At 38.2% G+C, this 15783-nt stretch overlaps 1 protein-coding gene across 1 annotated transcript in view; it reads left to right on the top strand.

The window, feature by feature from the left end:
• Positions 1-15783, top strand: part of ZCWPW2 (zinc finger CW-type and PWWP domain containing 2) — a 162228-nt gene that overhangs the window by 107786 nt on the left and 38659 nt on the right. The window contains exons 6-8 of the mRNA XM_058182728.1: positions 938-998; positions 1729-2059; positions 3027-3186. Of these exons, the coding sequence (XP_058038711.1) occupies positions 1761-2059; positions 3027-3186 (459 nt within the window). The 5' untranslated portion in view covers positions 938-998; positions 1729-1760. The remainder of the gene's footprint in view (positions 1-937; positions 999-1728; positions 2060-3026; positions 3187-15783) is intronic.

The following is a 15783-nucleotide window of genomic DNA, read 5'->3' as shown; positions in this document are numbered from 1 at the left end:
TTTATTTTGTTTCCTTGTGTGAGGATTTTTCTCATTATAGGACTTGAAATAGCTCAGGAGAGTGTTGGAAGAAAAATCAAGTCCAATTCCAATCTGGGAGAAAGTTGCTGAAATAAAATGGAGGCAGGCTGCAGGAAAGGTCTCCATTTATTTGGTAGCCAGAAACTTTTGTGAGGGCAGCATGTTTCTGGAGTGGCTAACAAAATGGGGTTGAGATTAGATGGGCTTTTATGCATTCATTCGGCCTCTGTGATTGAGATGCCTGTTTCTCTGCAAAAATATGTCCTTCAATATATTATATGATATTTTAATGGCTGTTGCCAGATTCCTATGGGGTCCTGTAGGGGTCATAACTGGTTCTATAGGCAAAGGGGGAAATGCAAATCCTAGGTGTTTTGTTTGTCTGAGCTAGTCTTGTCAGATTTGGCTCCTTGCCTATTGTGTTGCTTATTTGGAGTTTTTGGTTGCTCTTTGCTTATGAATAGAGTGACCCAGTCTTTCTGAATGAATACAAAATCTCCATTCCTGAAGATTAGCTTCTTCATGCATCTGCTTGAGGCTCTTTTTCTCTAGCAGGAAGACGGGGGCTGCTTTCTGCCTTTAAGAAGATGTCTCTCCTCTTCTCCTTTAGGGAAAATATTCTATTCTTCTTCATTTTAATATTCAGAATAAAGAATTTTATTCTAGGGAGTAGGGCCTTCCTACAATAGTATAGTGAACTTCATTTATTATCTTCTTTGTTTTTATTATTAAAACTATAATGGGTCATGGTTAAATTGTTCTTGTGAGATTCAGTTAATAATGGAACCATGGTAATATGGAAATGCTATTAGATGCAGGTTGAAAAGCAAAAACTATTTGGCTTCATTGTTATCTTTAAACAGCTGCTGAAATGCTGCATTAAATAATAATGTGATGATAACCCTTATTGTTTCAGAGTCTTCAAATCTGACTTTATAAGCTTCTATTTGCTACTTATGCCAGCCATTCTGTGTGAGGTAGGATATTTGCTATTTTACAAGTATGCCAAATATCTCATGTCAGCTATCTTTTCGGAACACTATTTTTTCTTTTTCTAGGCCACATACTGTAAAGGGTCTGTTTAATAGGGCTAAATGAGCTTCATAATTAACCAGCAAGAAAAGTTCATGCAAGCATAATCACAGAAGCAGTTTGCTTTTCATTAAAGCAGTTATTTGATCTGATTTCAAAGTTTCAATAGCCACGACTGTACAGTCCTGCATGCATTTTGGGAACCAGCTCATTTTAGAATCATTTGCAGAGTTATGTGACTGTGATTTTTGACAGCTTTAGATGATTTCTACTATTTGCCTCTGGTTTCTAGTGAAAACCAGACATTGGATAAAATAGATATGCTTAATGATCATTTGCTTAATGATTGCCATAGGAAAGATAATAAAAATGGTAACCTACCTAATGACTGCAACAACTTACAACTATAATTCTGGGTTGTAAATTACAGTTGAAAATTACCTGTACATGAGAACTGTCTGTATTGCGTATAGTCAGTTATAATTAAGAACTACCTGTACATGTTTTCATAAGTTAAGTATAATTTCTACCACATAGCCACTGTATTTTTCTCAAGCTGTAGAAGTTAACAATACTTATTTTTGAGAATAGTTAATGTTTTATTATTAAGTTTTCATAGAAATATAATTTTCATGAGAATTTGATTTATGTTTAATATATTTTATTATGTTTCAGAGGGAACAAATATTCTACAAACTAGAAGAGTAATGAACTGTTATATGGATTCTGTAAAAGAAAATAATTTTTACATAGGTAAAGTGTGGATACAGTGTGAGAACAGAAGCTGTTTAAAATGGAGACTGTTACTGCAAAATGATGTAGGAAATATTGATTCTAATGCACCATGGTACTGCTATATGAATATTGATCCGCAGTTTAATAAATGTTCTGTTGCTGAAGAATATTTTCCCAAGGAGTCTCAATTTCAAAAACATGGATTAAAATATATTTATTCAAAGTTTCCATTAGGAAGCTTGGTTCTGGCAAAAATGAGAACATGGCCAAGGTAAGGTTTTAAGAAGTTAAGCATTAATTACAGATAATTAAAAAAAAACATTGTTGTGATAGAAATTACAAATGTTCTTAAACCTTAGGGACATAGTGATTTTCTATTTAGCTTCCATTATGGTCCTCCAATAATTTGTAATATAAACTGTGGTGGCACAGTGATTAGAATGCAGTATTGCAGACTAACTCACTGCTTACTGTTAGGATTCAGATTCTGACAAGCTCAAAGTTGACTCAGCCTTTCATCCTTTTGAAGTTGGTAAAATGAGCAGCCAGATTGTTGGAGGCAATATGCTGACTCTGTAAACTGCATAGAGAGGGCTATAAAGCACTATGAAGTGGTATATAAGTCTAACTGCTATTGCTATTACTATAAACCAAAATATGTCAGAACAATATATTTATGAAAAAGAATTGTGGTTAGTAAAAGAAAATATTTTTATAAACCTAAACATTGCCTCTAAATTTGTGGAAGAAACATGAGAAATATAGGAAATATAGTTATAGTATTTTGGGATTTCTCTCAAGAAATCAAATTAACAGCACAGTCTTAATATGCAAATTCATAGGGTGAATTCAGAGAGTCCATCACAGAAGTCATTGGCAAGCCCATGAAAGTGGAGCACAAGAGAGAAGAGGTGGGCTAGCGGGTCTATGGATCCCCTGAATCCAGTAGTTAAGAGTTTCCAATTGGTTTCAGTAGGAAAGTGTATGTTTGAAACAGGAACGACTTTATAAAACTACTCATCTTCCATTCTTAGCAAGGTTTTATAAGTATAAGATGGTCTATCTTTTATTTCCAATTACCTTCTGTCTGCTTTTTTCCTCTCACTTACAATTGCTATAATTGTTACTCAGTAAGTCTCTCGTTGATATGTCTCCAAACATGTTACTTCCTAGATATAGCATAGACCTATGCATTTTATTTTTCTCTGGACTTATTTTTGAAAACATTTTATTTTAAGATGGCCTGGTATTCTTTCTCCTGATCCAATTGATGGACAGTATGTGAAATATGATTTTAATGGAGATGTTGAAAGTCATCATGTAGAGTTTCTGGGGAATCCCCATTCCAGGAGTTGGACTGCCATAAAATACATTGATCCTTATCCTAGTTCATTTAAGGTAGGAGTTTTTTTTAAAAAAACACCTCTAGTTAAATCATTAGATTAAATTATTTAAATTCATAGGCTGCCTCTTATCTGCAGGTAAAATACTTTTTAAAAAAAACCACCACACTATTGATGTACCAACAAGCTATGAAACATCAGTTTGGTTTGTGTGTGTGTCATTTACTAAAAACTGATAATAAATTAATGTTAGTAGTTTGGATCCCAAGGAATCTTAACTGACCATTCAATAAATTACAGCTATTCTTCATGTGCTAGATAGATAATTCTTAGGATAATCCAAAGAAGATTAGAGTCCTACATGAAAGAGTTGTTCCATATACGTATTTAAGCTGATTTTAGAAAAGGCCAAAATAGCATTATTGCTGATGCTTAATGCACAATTAAGAAATGATACTAAAAAAAAGTCAATATGTGCTTCATTGATTAAAGAAAGGCCTTCAATTATATTGTCAAGTACTGTGATATGCTTAGGAAAAATAGGAAGCTCAGAAACTCCTCGTGAAAAATCTATACACAGGATAGGAAACCACAAGTTGGAAGAAACATGATGAAATATATTTCAAGGTTTCAAGGTTGTGAAAAGAATGAGACAAGATTATATACTCTCCCCTTATTCAGTTTATATGCTTAATATATATTGAGTGGGAAGCTCCATTGGAAGTTATGGTAAGGGAATTGTTAGGCCCAGGAACCAAAAAGATATATGGATTATGGTACTTCTGAAAAGTTTCCTTTACTGTTCTTCATAAGTAGACAGAAATTTTGCCAAAGTAAAGCAACTATTTGCATCCTCATACTGTAGGTATAATCTGAGTACTGCTACAGAGGATCCTTTTTAACTTTCTTTCTCCCAACAAACTATTTAAGCTTTGCTGCCATTTTTTGCCCTCTGGATTTCAGCCCCTTCTTCCTGGAATCACAGATATCACCACAGGAATGGTATTTAACTTCCTCCAAAGCCAAATCACTATGTCATTGCCCAGATTTAGTGAGTGATTTCAGTTGAAGGTTGGACCATTACTAAATTAGGTCAAATCCACAATTGCCATGGTAGTCATGAATTTCAAGCCACCTCTGAGTCCAGGTCCAATGAAACCAGGTTGAAGTCTCTCAGCACTGTAAATCTGAGGAACTCCATCAACAAATTTATTTATTTTATCTATAACATTTTTAAACAACCCATCTCCGTCAGAGGGACTTTTGATGGTGTTCAATTTTCACATTGGCCACAGATTCAAGGTACTCTGGGAGGGATGGCTGTATGTTACAGAAAGGAAGGTAAACAAACAGTAGACTATGGCCTATGGCCAATCTCACAAAGGGAATTTTACATCCAGTTATGAATTATAGTGTATCTGGCACAGTGTCCTAAAGACTATCAGACAGTCATTGTAATTGCATGTAGGAGTTACAAAGGAGACAGGTAGAAGAGCCATAGACTAAACATCAGTCAGACAAGCAGCAGTGAGAATGGTGAATAAAAAATATCTGAGAATAGACCCTCTCTAGTTTCTTGGACTGTAAGGGTGAAGACAAGAGATTTATTTCCAGACTTGCAAGATTCTGTTCATGTTGCATTACAATAAAGTTAAAGCAAGTACTTTTGGGTGTGCTTCTTTTCTGGACTTTCCATGGTTGAAATTCATGAAATTCAAGTCACATGCCTATTTTTTCTCTAAAGTCATGACTGGTACTATACCCAAAAATCAGAGCGGTGCATTTTAGAAATAGGGACCCCCTCCATTCTGTGTCTAACCAGTTTTTGATAACGGAAAAGAAGTCCGCCTTCTCATCCAGAATTAAATCATATTTGATATGGAAAAAAAATATAAATTGAAGCAAATAAATAAAATATTTAAAACAAATATTTGAATAAAAGTGTTAATCTAGTAATATTTGACTAGATCAACCATAACTTGTTCTTTGGAGATTGTGCCTTAAATAAATGGAATGTCAAAGTTGATATGGTTCTGAAAAGTACATTTTTTGGAATTTAAACCTTCATAATCCTAAAGTAATTTATATAGATAGTTGCATGACTTCTGAGAACATTTTGATTAGAGCTTCCCTCCAATGCCTTTTGAGGAAGCAGAATAGTGGTATGAAGTTAGTTGCACGCTACTTATGTTGAGTAGTTGAACTGTGATGCTCTTTCATCTTTTTAATATTCAGCATTTAGAAGCAGTTTTTAAAGAGTGAATGTCAAATTCCATAACCTTTTCTATGTTATCAAAATTGAGTGTTAGTTTTGGTGGCATAGAAAAGCTGCTCAAATCTTTAATACTTTTCTCTCTTTAGTTCAGTAAAGGTTTTTCCTTTTATTGGATTATCTTTTCTGTAGCTAAAACTCCTGCCAATCACTTAGTAATTTGATAAAGTGCCCTTAAATCTCCTATTTCTGCCATTTCCACTTCTAATGTCTGCCTATCAATAAATGGTTTTCTGTCTTCTCTGATCTTTTGAACAATGTCTTCTTTTATTCTTTCTTTCCTTCTCTTCTTAGCCCTATTTTCTTGTTATGCAACATTGCAAGACTACTCCTTCCTTCTTTTATCAAATTCAAGACCAATCGTTATACTGTAGGTTTTAGAATTGATTTCTCAGCCACTTTCCATTTTATTAATGGAAATACAAAAAAATATTAAAATTGATTTACGAAATATATTTTTATTTATTGTTGTCTCTTCCATATACTAGAATCTTGTTCAATTTTCAGAATGCATGGAAAAAAAGAAATGGTTTAGCTTCAACTGTACTAGCTTAATTGAACTCTACTGGCCACCAGTTACAAATGTAATAAATATGTGACTTTTTCAGGAGAACCTTTAAAATAGAAATAGCCAACTTCTAGAAGTTCAGGTTCAGGTATAGTTGAAAACATTCTTCCTATCTTATGGACAGAAAAGATGGCTTTGTTCTAATACTACAAAATGTACAGAATTTGGCTGGACATTGAATTTTATTTCAACATTGAAGACAACACAATATCTCCCATATATAAGGATAATGGAGTAGCTTGAAGGCCACAGAAAACTCTGGATAGAGTATTTAAAAAACCCATTTTAACTGGGCTGTTTAACTGTTGATATGTTCTGTGTCTTTCCTTCTCTGTATCTCTTTCTGTTTTTTATATTTTAGTTTAGATCAAGTAAGCTGGCTGAACTGGGCCAAAGTTGGAATGTGGAGACAGGGGAAAAGAAATGAAAAACCCTGCTTTCTCTTCATCAGGAAATGAACTAGAATAAAATACTTCTAAAATGTTACCTTTTTGCTATCTTGTTTATTTATATATTTGCCAGGCAATTAATATTTTCCCCATTTTAGGCAGAGAATGAACTGATATTCAAATTGCAAGGCTGCTTTGTTGTTGTTGTTTTGTTTTTGCTGCTTGCTTCCTCCTCCTCTTCCATTTTTAAGATATGAACTGTCTTGAATGGCAATTATCTAACCACAGAAGCAACAGGTGCATGCTAATCACAATGAAATACAATGATCTTGTATATTTTCTTCTTTAAATTTTACCTACTCTACATTGCTCCCCAAGCTCTTGTCTGAGGTTTCTGTTTATTTCTGATACTCTTTTTAAACTCACATATTCAGTGATATATTAACAAGTATAATTTTAGCATTTCACAATATTGCATACATTTGACTTAAAGGCAATCCTTTAGACCTGACCATTTAAAACCTCACATTAAGTATATGCTCTGCAGGTTAAAGCCATATAGCTAGTAGGCTGTTATTCCCGATCTAGTGTCTCTAAGCTAACATCCCACTCCCCAATTATTTGTCCTTGTGGCTGAAGATGATGAAAATTACTGGATGGGCATATGCAATCTTTTTGTGTAGTTTTATTAAAAATTACAATAAAAATACGCAAATTAGAAGGATAAAAAGAAAACACTAAAAAGTATGGGGAAAATAGTGCAAAAAAGAAAGATAAGGATGTAGTTAGTTTACTTTATTTATTAGCCCATGGACCATATCAAAGTGCAGAGTTCCAAACCCAAATTATTACTAAAACCTAATAAAAACAGTTTAAAATGGAATTGGAATAAAATACAATAATTTAATATATGGATGAATAAAATATGATAAAATTATATTTCAGTATCACCCCTACAATCTACCCCAATCAGTCCCACAGATGCTGATCTCAGCTGAACCATTTTGCTCGAGTACTGTGCTGTATTAAATGTTTTCAAATTCCGGCCGCACATAAGGTAAGTTGTTTTGTTCGAGGATTTCCAATGTATCATTCATTTGGTACAGGGATTGGCAACCTTAAACACTCAAAGAGCCACAAAGGTCCTAACCGGAAGCCCCCGTTCAATTCTGGAGCCGACCAGAAGTCTGGTTCCCCCATCATAATCTCCTCCTAGCTCTGCGTCCTTTTTCCTTTGCTGACCGGAAGTCCAGTTCCCCCACCATAGAGTCTCCTCCTAGCATTGCATCCTTTTTCCTATACCAGTTCTAACCAAAAGCTCTATCAATTGTAGAGCTGACCAGCAACAGGAAGCTGCAGCAGAGGGATGAAAGAGTTGCGGGTTGCTGACCCCTGGTTTAGTACAAGGGTGTCAAACTCATGTTGTCATGGCAGCATCACATGATGTATCGAAATTTTTTCTCCCTTCGCTAAACCATGGGCGTGACCAGCACGTGACACATTCAGCCCATGGGCTGGGAGTTTGACAGCCCTAGTTTAGTATGTAGACCGAGGTACTTGTCTCTCACCCTCTTATACAGGTAGCAATCAAATAGGATGTGAGCCAGGTCTTCTATCTCTGCTTCTCTGCAAATGCAGAGACATCCATTATAGGGTATAGAATAGAATCTCCCATATCTGACCATTGTGTAAAGCTGTTCAAGTCTTGCTCATGTAAATATCTTCCTTAGATGTTTTGGCAATTGTTACTTTAAATAGCTGTCTATACTTGTATTTGCTCAGCCATTTCAAGTTACCAACCTTACTAAGGATAGCTATATCATTTTGCACTTCTATATCTTTAATTCTTTGGGCAGCTATTTTTTTAGCTTGTTTCCCTGTTACACAAAACAGGAAGGCCACAGCTACCATGTCTCCCTGAAAATAAGACCCTGTCTTATATTTTTGAACCCCGAAATAAGGGGCTTGGCCTTATTATCAGGGAGGGATCTTATTATTTTGGGGGTGCAGGTGGTGGCAAGTGTGGTCACCTCATGGCTGTGTTGTGCTGCTGCGGCAGCGCAACACAGCCGCTTGTCAGCTGTTTGCTGGGGCAACCAAAGGTGGGGATCTCCCCGGCGTTCTTGGTACTCACCCACCTCCCATCCATCCATCCATCTATTCCCCTTGCCTGCAAATTCCCACCCTGCTCCCGCCTCTCCACCGGGTGACCCCCGGCAGCCCCAGCAAGTTTGAGAAGTTTGATTGAATTCGCGAGGTTTTTTTTTACCCTATAACATGTTTGCCTGCAGACAACGGCAAGACACACATCAGAGCTGCAAGGCAGGTAAGACGTGCATCTCGTGTCTCCCTGGCCCCACCCCTCCCCACCTGACATCTCCAAATTGTGTCCAATTTGGGCAGGGGAGGAAGCCCTGCCATGCCCGGCGAGAGGGGGAGAAAAGACAGCAAGAGGAGTGAGCCCTTTTCATTCCATGAGTCTCACTTCTCCTCCACCCCACCTGCCAATGCCCTTGATAAAGAGCCTGGCATTGTGGAAAAGGAAGCCAGGTGGGCACAGGCTTTGGGTCTCTCGGGCTGCTGAGAGTTGCCTGGTGGAGAGGCGGGAGCAGGATGGGAGTTTGCAAGTGATCGCTTCCCCTTTGAAGCGATCGCTTTTACCCTGAAAAATGACATTAGTGGGTAAGATCAAGGCAATTCAAACAGAAGTGAGTAAAGTGAAATCTTGGCTACTGAAAAAGTACAAGAACCTGACTCCATTTCAAGCACTCGATCTCGACTGGCCCCTTGGTATTCTGAGGAGCTCAGAGAGATGAAGTGCCGGAAAAGACGCCTAGAGAGTGGTTGGAGGGCCAGTCGTTCTGAATCTGACCGAACACTAGTAAGGTCTCATATTCAGACCTACCTAGTGGTGATAAGAGCGGCAAAATGGGAGTATTTTTTGCTTTTATTGCATCAGCAGATAATCGCCTAGCCGCCTGTTTAGGGTGACCCGCTACCTCTTTTTGCAGGGAGCACGGGAGGACCCCTTACAAGGGCGTGCTGAGGATTTTGGACAATATCTGCACGATAAAATTGCTCAGATCCGGGACGGTCTGGACGCAGATTGGTAGATTCGGACGGGATGATGGAGGTAGGTCTTGTGGATGTCATCTGGGAAGAGTTCGACACTGTGGCTCCCAAGGACATGGACAGGATATTGGGGAGGCTTAATGCGACCACATGTTTATTGGACCCGTGTCCCTTCTGGCTGGTACTGGCCAGCCAGGAGGAGACACGAGGCTGGCTTCAGAGAATTGTCAACGCATCCTTGGTGGAGGGTGTCTTCCCCATCCCCTTAAAAGAGGCGGTGGTGAGGCCCCTCCTCAAGAAGCCCTCCCTGGATCCAGCTGCTTTAGAGAACTATCGTCCTGTCTCCAACCTTCGTTTTGTGGCGAAGGTTGTTGAGAGTGTGGTGGCGCAACAGCTCCCCCGGTACCTGGATGAAACTGTCTATCTTGACCCATTCCAGTCCAGCTTTCGGCCTGGGTACAGCACGGAGACGGCATTGGTCGCATTGGTAGATGATCTCTGGAGGGCCCGGGACGGGTTGTTCCTCTGCCCTGGTCCTATTAGACCTCTCAGCGGCTTTTGATACCATCGACCATGGTATCCTGCTGCGACGGCTGGAGGGGTTGGGAGTGGTGGGCACCGTTTTTTGGTGGTTCTCCTCCTACCTCTCTGACCAGTCACAGACGGTGTTGGCAGGGGGCAGAGTTTTGCCGCGAGGCGCCTCATGTGTGGGGTACCACAGGGGTCGGTTCTCTCGCCTCTCCTGTTCAACATCTACATGAAGCCGCTAGGTGAGATCATCCGTGGTTTTGGGGTGTGATGTCATCTGTACGCTAATGATACACAGCTGTACATTTCCTCCCCTAACCATCCCAACAAAGCCGTTGAAGTGATATCCCGGTGTCTGGAAGCCGTGCAGGTCTGGATGGGGAAAAACAGGCTTCGACTCAATCCTTCCAAGACTGAGTGGCTGTGGATGCCGGCATCCCAGTACAGCCAGCTGATTCCATCGCTGACTGTAGGGGGTGAGTCATTGGCCCCCATGGAAAGGGTCTGCAATCTAGGTGTCCTCCTGGATGTACGGCTGTCTTTAGAAGAGCATATGACGGCCGTCACCAGGGGAGCTTTTTATCAGGTTCGCCTGATACGCCAGTTGCGTTCCTTCCTAGACCGGGATTCCTTATGCACAGTCACTCATGCCTTCGTCACTTCCTGCCTGGACTACTACAACGCTCTCTACATGGAAGTGTATCCAGAGGATCCAATTGGTCCTCTGAAGTGCACCCAGAGGATCCAATTGGTCTAGAATGTGGCTGTGCAGCTAATAGAGGGAGCAACTCGAGGCTCCCATGTAACACCTCTCCTGTGCAAGCTGCACTGGCTTCCGGTGGTCTTCCGGGTGCAATTCAAGGTGTTGGTTACCACCTTCAAAGTGCTCCATGGCATAGGACCGGGTTACTTACGGCACCGCCTACTGCTACCAATTGCCTCCCATCGACCAGTGCGCTCCCATAGGGAGGACCTCCTCAGGGTGCCATCGGTCAGACAATGCCGACTGGCCAACCCTCAGGGGGGAGGGCGTTCTCTGTGGGGGCTCCTGCCCTCTGGAACGAGCTGCCTCCAGGGATACGACAACTTCCTGACCTCCGGACCTTTCGCCGTGAGCTAAAGACATTTTTATTTCGTCGCGCAGGGCTGGCCTAATAGTTTTAATGGGGGTTTTTGCTATAGTTTTTAATCTTTTTGCCAAATTGAATTAGTTTTTTAAACAAAATATGCTTTTAACTTTTGTATTGTTTGTATTGTTTTATTTGGCTGTAAACCACCCTGAGTCCTTCGGGAGAAGGGTGGTATATAAATTGGAATAATAAATAAAATAAATAAACTCAAGGCTGTAAAACAAAGGCTTACAGCACTTGCTACCAGGTTAAGGAGAAACACTAGAAAATGACAGAATAACAGAATTAGAAGGGATCTTGGAGTCCAATCCCCTGCTCAGGCAGGAGACCCACCATCATTCCTGATAAGTAGCTGTCCAGTCTCTTCTTAAAAGCCTTCAGTGATGGAGGACCCACAATTTCTGAAGGCAAGCCATTCCATTGGTTAATTGATCTCACTGTTAGGAAATTTCTCCTTAGCTCTAATTGCTTTTCTCCTAGATTAGTTTCCACCCATTGTTTAGAGATGCAGAGACCAAGAAGATAAATGCCCTGTTCTCCAAAGAACCATCCAAGGTATATTCCCAACTATAGTGCAGAATAGTAGAGCCAGAAACTGAACAGTACTGGAAGAACAGCAGAAACTGAAACAGTACTTGAAGAACATATGGGAGAAAGAGAAAACACAAAACACCAGTGCAAACTGGCTGCAGGACCTGACAGCAGACCACAGTAATCTGCCAGAGCAGGAACCAATTATTATCACAGTAGTAGAAATCTGCAGCAGGTCAAGAACACGAGCTGATTTTTTTAAGGATACATGACTTATGAGATATCTTGAATTTTCTAATAGATGGGATATAAGTTACAATTAATTAAACATTCCTATTGAAGCAACAAAAAATTAAATTGGGCTAAAAATCAAGTAACTGCAAGTTTATGTATGTTTGTTCAAAGATAAATCACAGAGAACTGAAAGGTACTTGCTTCTAACGAAGTATGTATAGGCTTGAAGCCCATGCTTGAATTCAATCCAAGTTTACTAAAAAAACCTATTAAAATATTACTTTAAATTTTAATCATCCATATATCCATATCATTAATAACATCAGTAAAATGTAATCATGAAGTAATACAAATTTAGAAAATGTAGATTAATAGAGACTTCATTTTTAAAAAATATATATAACATTCTTATGATGCTACCGGTAGTTGTATTTCAGAACCTTTGCAGCATTTTAAAATCATTTTCACAAATATAGAAGTGGCTAATAATCTCCAAATACATTTGGAAGTTACATGGATGTTTATAATAATTTTCATACCATTTTTTTCCATATTAGAGTAGATATTAAGTAATTGATATTGATTAATATGTGGATCACATATATTTCTAGAATTAACCTGAATAGTGAGTAATCCGTTGTAGTGATGCATCTTCAATTTAAATTCAAAATAGCACCAAGAAAATAGCTAAATAAATAGCCAAGAAATTGTGCAAAATGCAGTAGAAGGTAATTCATGTTTAATTTAACTGAAATTTAACAGATATTTATGGAAGGTGCCATTTTATAGTAAGTGAAAATTCTGATGGAACAAATATTTTTCAGCAGCACTATATTTCCACTCTTAATCTATTTTAACTAAATAACTTATATTTTATTCTGTTCTAGTCATATTATTTTACAATTAAAAAAAAGAGTTCATGGTGGTCTCTGAGCTTGGTGGTTTTTTTGCAGATATTTTATTAGCCAAACTAGTGTAACATCATCAGAATAATAGCGTTCCACCACAAGGTGGCACACATTGATTAATAAACTGAATTTTTGTTACCTAGGTTCCATATTTTTTCTCACTTTATTAGAAACTTATTGTATGCTAGTATTACATTGAAAATGATTTAATCTCTTCAAAAATATAACGTATCATAATTTTAAAATGTGTATCATTTACATAGTTATTGTGAAGTCGTTCAAGCAATAATGTCTCCTCAAGGGCTCCATTTACTTCTCATAGAAAATCGTAAGAACTTTGAAGAAAGCAAAATGGAAATGAAATGTTCACTAGAGCTTTCTTTCCAAAACAAGTTCCCATCACCATCACCAAATCAAGATTCTCAAGCCAGCTGCTATTTGGCAAAGTTCATTCCTTTCATCTATGACAAAAATCAATATGAACTTTTACAAAATCACTAGAAATAAGGAATAATTGTCATCTGTTTTTATTTTGGCCAGCACATCTTCCCAATGATTGAAACTGGCAGTTTGCAATCCTTCTCTTGTTAGCATAGCACTAACCAACACTGATATGTTTTAAGTGAATTATTACTTATTCATTACTTAATAATTGGGATAATATAAATGACATTTATTGATCATTAGATATTATTTGCCTGAAAAAACTGTATTAAAGCCATTTATTTCATAGGAAACCTAGGCTAGCCCTTTTTAAAATATCAGCAACATATGAAATGCTTGAGAAGTCTGAAAAATATTGATCTGTGCTTTTATTACTTAACAGTAGATAACATACTACAAAAGCTATAATTATAAAAGAACCAGGTCTTATATGAAGTCACACACCTTGGAATTTTTGTGCAAGACCTTTTAAAAAGTTATTCACAGAAGCAATGCTACAGCATACACTGATAATTAAGGATAAAATCTGACAACTGATCCTAATTATCAAAACTATTCATACAGCACATCTGGATGAATCATAATATTAACCCAATCTTTTTCATTTGTGTGACACAGTGAATCATATATTATCAGATGAATGCATATAACACACAGGTTTACAGTTCAATATGTTTAGAGTGACCAGACAATCCCGCTTTTTAAAAATTTGTCCTGCATCCCGCGGCATTCTAAAAAAGCTCCGATTGAGACTTCCTGCAGAGGCGCCAGAGCGAAGTGGGTGAGGGTGCATTTTAAGGCTCCCGAAAACCCAACTAATTCCTGAAAAGGAGCCCTTTTAAGAGCATCCCCAAATCCGGAGGATTTGGGAAATTAAAGGGGAAGGCTTTGTTCTTCGGACGAGACGCTAGCTCCAGGAGAACAAGAGCCGAACCTCTTAAATCCCGCAGGAAAAAAATCTGTCTTTAGGGCAGATCGAGAACAATGGCGGCTGCACAGTGAGGAAGCGAAAAAGGATTTCAGCATCAGCAGTCCTGAAGGATCAGTGAAAGTAAAAGTGAGAACTCTTACCAAAGAAACCACAAAGGAGAGAGTCGCAGAGGGCAAGACAGCGGCGGCTGGGAAGGAGAGTGCTCAGCAGGAGACAACCAAACAAAGGCAACAGAGCAATTAAGAAGATACAAAGTAATAAACTGTAAAAACTGGACTTGAGCTAAGGATTTAAATGCACCACGAGAAGGAAAAACAGCGAAGGCACAACAAACGGAAGATTTAAACTTTAATGTAAGGAGTTCTCATATTTAAATTGGCAGACTTAGCAGTTTTGATGGACTTAGTGGAATGAAAAGGGGGTAATTTGGAAGAGATCAATAGACAGCTACGTGGACAATTGTGGGTGAATAGCTACTAATATTTACTGAGAAGAAGAAAGAGTGGATTGGAATAAGAGAGATAAAAAGATAAAAAAGAAAAATTATAAGAGAGAGACTGGAAGGTTGTAAATATTGTGTACTGGACTTGAACGTGACTAAGCCTGAATGGACAATCTGATGCAATAGGGAGTGGAAAGAAGGAGAAGAAGAAAACCAAAAAGAGAACTTTAAAAGAAGAAGAAGAAGAAGAAGGAAAATCTGGTTGGAATTTATTATAGTTATTATATATATTGATAATTGATAAAAATCACTATCTGGGGGTGGGAACACACTATTTGGTCTGTTGATGATATTTGGAAAAGGAGAGGTTATAAAAGATATAGAAACTCAACATTAAAAAATTGCGACAAAAGTAAAAAAAAACAACAACAACAAAAAACAACAACAAAAAAAGCTTCTTCCAACATGTTAAAAACAAGAAAAAAGTCAAGGAAACAATTGGCCCATTGCTGGGAGAAAGTGGCAAGAAGATGACAAGCAACAGGGAGAAAGCAGATCTACTTAACTCATATTTTGCATCTGTCTTTACACAAAAGGAAAAAACAATCCAACCTATCAAAAACAGCACTACAAAAAACAGATTAGAAACACAAGTTAAAATAGGGAAGAAAATGGTAAGTGAACACCTGTCTACCCTAGACGAGTTCAAATCACCAGGACCGGATGGATTACACCCCAAGGTTCTGAAGGAACTGGCAGACGTGATCTCAGAACCACTGAACTATATCTTTCAAAGATCCTGGAGCACAGGGGAGCTGCCAGAGGACTGGAAAAGAGCTGATGTAGTTCCCATCTTCAAAAAGGAAAAAACAGATCCAGGAAACTACAGACCTATCAGTCTAACCTCAATACGGGAAGATTCTGGAAAAGATAATCAAGCAACGAATCACGAACACCTAGAAGCAAACAAAGTAATAACCAAAAGCCAACATGGGTTTGTCAAAACAGATCATGCCAGACTAATCTTATCGCATTCTTTGACAAAATGACAAAATTAGTAGACCAGAGGAATGCTGTCAATATAATTTACTTGGACTTCAGTAAAGCATTTGATAAACCATAGACCATAACTTACTACTAGATAAAGTAGAAAAATGTGGGTTAGACAGCACCACCACCAGATGGATTCATAACTGGCTGACC

Source organism: Ahaetulla prasina, chromosome 4 (genome assembly GCF_028640845.1).
Source record: "Ahaetulla prasina isolate Xishuangbanna chromosome 4, ASM2864084v1, whole genome shotgun sequence".
In the NCBI taxonomy this organism is placed as follows: domain Eukaryota; kingdom Metazoa; phylum Chordata; class Lepidosauria; order Squamata; family Colubridae; genus Ahaetulla; species Ahaetulla prasina.
The sequence above is the reverse complement of the archived record's forward strand: the minus strand, read 5'-3'. Positions and strand labels throughout refer to the sequence as shown.